Source organism: Aquarana catesbeiana, linkage group LG04 (genome assembly GCF_042186555.1).
Source record: "Aquarana catesbeiana isolate 2022-GZ linkage group LG04, ASM4218655v1, whole genome shotgun sequence".
Taxonomy (NCBI): Eukaryota; Metazoa; Chordata; class Amphibia; order Anura; family Ranidae; genus Aquarana; species Aquarana catesbeiana.
This window is the reverse complement of record NC_133327.1, coordinates 370,335,545-370,341,860: the sequence shown is the minus strand read 5'-3', so window position 1 is coordinate 370,341,860 and position 6,316 is coordinate 370,335,545. Positions and strand designations below refer to the sequence as shown.

Genomic DNA, 6,316 nt, shown 5'->3' with positions numbered 1-6,316 from the left:
GTGGTAGTAAAGTCCTGGTTGTAAATGACAAAATGAGTCCCTTGCAGGTTTAAGTCATAATATACTAGTATGCACTGCATACTAATACATTATGACAGACTTACCTACAAATGGAGCCCTCCAGCGTTGCGCTGTCATGGCTCCCCGGCACTTCCTTCGTCACCCAGTCTTCCTTCCAGGTTTAATGAATTAGAAATGTATCATCGCACAGTGGTCATGCGGATACAGGATAGATTATGTGTGCCACGTCTAATATAAAGTAGTTTGGGAGAACATGAAAGTGTGGGCAGGCACCAAGACTTTATAGGCACAATAAGGATACTTATATCATTAAAAGTCTTATTTTTATTTCAAAAATATTGTACTAAAAACGGGGAAAGACAAAAATTGGATAAAAACTGAATATGATATACATCGTTTACAGAACGCTCTGCACAAACTACTATCCGTGGTGCGATGGCGGTATAACGCTCCACCACCAATTGCTATATCTACCTGTTCTACAATTAGACTCAGCAAGACTGGGGGCTGAACCGCACAGCGTCCTAAGGAACTATTATGTTCATACACCTTGATGAAACTTATAAGTCAGTCTGTGACCGACAATCTTCTTTTCCCCTGCTCCACTCAATAAAATGCTGGGAATTATCTTTATCTACTAAGGAGACGGCTGAGGTTTTGTTTTCCATCTTCCCCCTTTCTTAAATTATAGTCTCTACATTGACTAGGTTGTCGTATTGCATGCTCCTGAAGAAGCGCCAAGGCGCGTAACATGTTGAGCTTATGAGCATATACAGAATTTGACTACCACCGTCACATAGCGTTTAACTCAACGATATGTACTGTAACTATATAGATCGATAAGTTGTTTTTGTCTCTTACTGATCCTGTAGTTCCGTTGTCTTTCTATACTAACCTACTTACTGTGTATGGAGTGCATATTCTGTAAACGATGTATATCATATTCAGTTTTTATCCAATTTTTGTCTTTCCCCGTTTTTAGTACAATATTTTTGAAATAAAAATAAGACTTTTAATGATATAAGTATCCTTATTGTGCCTATAAAGTCTTGGTGCCTGCCCACACTTTCATGTTCTCCCAAATTCCTTCCAGGTTTGAAATCTTTGGCCACTTGAATTGCAAGGCAGTGGTGACGTCATGCCAGCTCATGTGCATGGGCTGTAAATGTTGTCTAAGCTGTGCATGTGTGGCTCAGATCACATTACCCACTGACAGGCAGGAGGGAGATCTATGACAGAAAAGACCTCTAGGGTCTCTTCTGTTATAAAAGCCCTGCCTGTCAGCGGATATTGTATTACCCCAGTTTTCTACCACTTTAAGGCTAAATTCCTGCTAACTCTTTTCAGGTTGTTACAGCAACAGTTTTTTTTTCCTTTTAAAGGATAAAGGCTTTACAGAACTGTATAAAAGCTGAACACTGTAAGCACGACTGTCAGTGTTATGGCCCTTTCACAGTTTTTCAGGCGGACCCAATTGGAACCTCCATTGCTCTCTATGGAGTGGTGGATGTCAAAGGACATGTGTCCGCTGACACCTGCCAACATTCGATCTGATCCTGTCCACTAAAAACAAATCCATTCCCCATCCATCTTTTGGATCAGATGACAATCCGATGAACATGGACAGGCAGTCCGTTTCCATCCGACTGCCCATAGAGAACAGCGGGTTGTGCCTGTGTCCACTCTGCATCAGCAGTGTGGACACAGACCTGTCATCTGCCTGCTCAGTGGGGATTAGTGGAGAGATCCCCTGTTGAGCAGGCAGATCCGCTGGCAGACTCTGCCGTGTGTGAAAGGGGCCTTAAATGGTTTGTCTCTTCCCTTTGACTGACACTTTTGCTGGCTGTACTTCATTGTGCACTCCTGTGGCCCATTTTCAGCAGACAGCGGGCTGAAGCCCACTGTCAGCTGATGTCACAGAGCAGATCCAGGCTGGGGCAAGATTGCAACAATATGGTCGGGATCCTCCCATAACCCTGGGCCGGCACCTGGCTAGCCAGCCACTCCCACCCCCTCTACAGCCCAGCGCTCCAGTGAGAGTGGGGGGGGGGGGGGGGTGTAGAACAGACAGTGGTGACTGGTAGTCACCAGCTCTTTGCTCATGGAACTCTAAGAACTGAGCGATCAGCGGTGTGCGATCTCTTGGTTCTCAGTGTTAGAGCTGGTGGGGGACAGATACAGCATCAGACCGATACGGCTTCCACCTAGGTAAGTATGATTATTAAAAAAAATAACAAATACTGAACTTCGCTTTTAAGAAGTGCCCACACTACCCTTTCCCCAGTCTGACAATGCTGCTGGCCAAAGGTGACTATGTTGCTCTTCCATCCAGATTGGAGACACCCTACTGGCCCGATCATCCAGTGAAAATAAAGTGAAAAAAAGCCTTAAAAAAAAGAAAGGAATGCTGTCACTACATCTAAGAATTGGTAAACAGAAGTACATTCATTTTTTACTTTTGGGTTTATGACCGCTGTGTCTGCTGCACTGTGTGGATCATCAAAACTGTGCAGAACTGTCACAGCAGATTATACAGAGGCGCCCTGGGAATTCTGGTATGGAAGAGCAAATGCTATCTAGTGATATAACTTACAGTATATAATTATAATGACAGTCTAATATGTGCCACTGATGCAAGATCAGATGATATTATTATCTTTTCTGGATGGAAGACGCCACTGAAGACTTGGGCTGCATCAGCTCATCTAAACTCCTTGCCCGTTTGATTTCCAGTGGACGTCAAAGGTTTGTCATCATCTGGTCCCATGCAGCGCTATACCAGCAACATCCACACTTTAGAAAAGCCATGTGAGCAGCAGAAGCACGTTTTCTCCAGCCCCAACATCCCTCCTCTTCCCACCTACCCTCTAAATCCAGCCCACCCTCCCCCTGTCCTCAGCTTGTACAGTACTGTGCATCCTACATCCTCCTCTGCACACCTGTCACAACGCCAGTCCTTGCAGCAGCAGGTCAGTGGACAGATCCAGTGCTGATCCCATTCATGTGCTCCAGCCACCCTCACTACAGTCCATCTAGGAGATGTCCTGCTGAGCCTTGCTAAAGGTAAGGGTTATCATCTCTTCTAGACAGCATGCTTGTAGAATAGATACGATGGGATAAGAATGAAATAACAAGATAAGATAGGATAGAATGAAATAACAAAAGGTAAGGGCTATCATCTCTTCTAGACAGCATGCTTGTAGAATAGATATGATGGGATAAGAATGAAATAACAAGATAAGATAAGATAGGACAGAATCAAATAACAATAAAGGTAAGGGTTATCATCTCTTCTGTACAGCATGCTTGTAGAATAGATAATATAGGATAAGATAAATATTTTATTGTCATTGCTAACAAGTGACAATGAAATGACTTTGTATCATTGTGAATAGTGTCATTTAGTAGTGGCATGATGTATAATTGTGGCACCAGGAGTAGGGAGTGATGTGCACTGTGCCGGTGAGAGCTGTCATCAGCACCCCGGGTAGGTTCAGCACCATGGACAGCTCCCGGCAGGCAGTGCTGGAGCTGTTATCAGCACCCCGGGTAGGTTAAGCACCATGGACAGCTCCGGGACCGGCAGTGCTGCAGCTGTTATCAGCACCCCGGGTAGGTTCAGCACCATGGACAGCACCGGGGCCGGCAGTGCTGCAGCTGTTATCAGCACCCCGGGTAGGTTCAGCACCATGGACAGCTCCGGGGCCGGCAGTGCTGCAGCTGTTATCAGCACCCCGGGTAGGTTCAGCACCATGGACAGCTCCGGGGCCGGCAGTGCTGCAGCTGTTATCAGCACCCCGGGTAGGTTCAGCACCATGGACAGCTCCGGGGCCGGCAGTGCTGGAGCTGTCATTCGCACCCTATGTACTGTTCAGCACCGTGGACAGCTCCATCCGGCAGTCCGCAGCGCTGATCAGTAGCAGTCGCCTTGCTGTGCCCATGAAATGTTCTCATTCTCTTGCTTGTGTTTCATTGCAGGCACACATACGCTGGAGAGATGAATGAAAGCCTTAATGACAACGACACCGGCTTCTCTCTTCCCTGGATCCGCAGCAGCGATGCCAACGCTTCCCTGGAGTTGTCTGCTTTCTTTTCCATCTTCACCATCAACCCCTGGGATATTATGCTGTGCATCTCTGGGACCATCATTGCCTGTGAGAATGCTATCGTGGTGGCCATCATCTTTTACACCCCGACGCTGAGAACCCCGATGTTCGTGCTGATCGGAAGCCTAGCTACTGCAGACCTTCTGGCCGGCTTTGGCTTGATCCTTAATTTCGTGTTTCAGTATGTCATCCAGTCTGAGACTATTAGCCTTATCACCGTGGGGTTCCTGGTGGCCTCTTTTACTGCCTCTGTCAGCAGCTTGTTGGCCATCACCGTGGACCGGTACCTGTCCCTCTACAATGCATTGACTTACTCATCAGAGAAGACCATCCTCTGGATACATCTGATGCTTGTGGTCACCTGGGGGGTCTCAGCGTGTTTAGGACTTCTTCCAGTGCTGGGCTGGAACTGCCTAGATGACATCTCTTCTTGCAGCGTTGTCAGACCTCTGACCAAAAGTAATGTGGCTCTGTTGTCCACCTCCTTCTTTTTCATATTTATTTTGATGCTGCACCTCTACATAAAAATCTGCAAAATTGTGTGCAGGCATGCACACCAAATAGCACTGCAGCAACATTTCTTGGCAGCATCCCACTATGTAGCTACCAAAAAGGGGGTGTCTACCTTGGCCATTATTCTTGGGACATTTGGGGCCAGTTGGTTGCCTTTTGCTATTTACTGTGTGGTGGGAGACCAAGACTATCCCTCTGTGTATACATATGCCACACTCTTACCTGCCACTTACAACTCTATGATCAATCCAATCATCTACGCCTACAGAAACCACGAAATACAAAGATCCATGTGGGTTCTCTTCTGTGGCTGCTTTCAATCCAAAGTGTCCTTTCGATCTAGATCGCCCAGTGATGTTTAATAGTGACATTATTAACGAGAGCACTGCACAAGTGACAATCTAGTTAATGAATAATGCCTGCTATGAACTTCTAGGTTTGTGTTCAGTACTTGTTGATAAGAGACTTTGAAAGTAACATTAGCACTTTATATGTGGGAATGGCCCATTCGTTTGAGTCTGCAGAGTTGTGTTCGCTCGGAACAATGTGGATGTCTCCAGCACAACTTGTGTGAAGGGAATACGTCCTACGATCGCTTCGATATCGCACTTTATTTCAGCTGCTGTACTGCCAAAACAGTGTTGCGTTTTTAGGGCTGAATGAGATGGAGAATGCACTGTATGAATGTGTGTATGTGTGCGTAATACTTGTTTATGTGATAAAATATTTTGCCACAAATCCTGAAAACTTTTGTACCCAACGAAATAAAAGTCGTTGAAATGTAGCTATTGCTCTTTGGGGTTTTTATTCAAAAGAACATCTATTGATTGATGTACTGTGATTATTGCACTAAAGGTTATCTTGTTAATGTGTATCTTTAGCCAAAATGCTTTCCATCTTGGATAGAGTAGGGAATGGTAAAAAGTCTCCCAGTGGAGTGATTAGCCTTCACTATTCCTGGAAACATAAAAGGAGAAGAAATCTTTTCAAAGTGACGGAAACTCCCCTTTTGTAGAAGCACTTTAATGCTGGACATGAGGATTTCTGTTGTATCCTATGCTGCCTGTTCACACCTGAACATCATGTCACGCGAATCTTGTAGTTCATAGCTCAAAAAAGTACATGAGGTTCTTTGGGTCAGAGTTGGGTGTTTTGGTCCCTAAAGACTTCAATGGGAGCACATAAAAATGCCTGAAATTCATGTTTTCATGCAATTTCTTGCCTCTCCTTCTCCTAGTAAGTAGCTATCCATAGGCTAAAACAAAAAAATTCAAGCCTGAAAATGAGCATAAAAGACACTTTAAGAGGCTCAAGCTCAATTGCAAACCTTGTCATCAGAACAGGTGTCCACATTAGGAGCTGTATCTCTATTTATGTTCTGGTGACAATTATGAAATGACAGTGGTCACCAGACAGGATGAATCTCCCTTAATAAGGAAAGAAAGCAAAAAAACCCTGCTTGGGCTCTGAGTTTTGCCTACTCAAGCCAGAACCAGAAAATAAAGTTGTAGCTAGAGATACAATTTAAAGAGGATCTTCAGTCTTAACAAGAAAAAAAGTCAGCAGCTACAAAAATTGTAGCTGCTGACTCTTAAAAAAAGGACATTTACCCGTCCAAGAATCCAGTGGCATCCACACCAAGGCTGGTTTTTCACGGTCTTCAGAGCCGGCATGTT

The 6,316-nt window shown here is 44.9% G+C and overlaps 1 protein-coding gene across 1 annotated transcript; it reads left to right on the top strand.

Moving 5' to 3' along the window:
* Positions 1 to 2,800: 2,800 nt before the first annotated feature.
* Positions 2,801 to 5,424, top strand: GPR6 (G protein-coupled receptor 6). The gene is made up of 2 exons (XM_073629127.1): positions 2,801 to 3,084; positions 4,000 to 5,424. Exon 2 carries the CDS (start codon positions 4,019 to 4,021, stop codon positions 5,000 to 5,002), a length of 984 nt encoding a protein of 327 aa, XP_073485228.1. The 5' UTR covers positions 2,801 to 3,084; positions 4,000 to 4,018; the 3' UTR covers positions 5,003 to 5,424.
* Positions 5,425 to 6,316: the final 892 nt, after the last annotated feature.

What these genes read in the sequence shown, in the direction of transcription:
- GPR6 (XM_073629127.1), top strand. Translation starts at nt 4,019, where the DNA reads ATGAATGAAAGCCTTAATGACAACGACACCGGCTTCTCTCTTCCCTGG.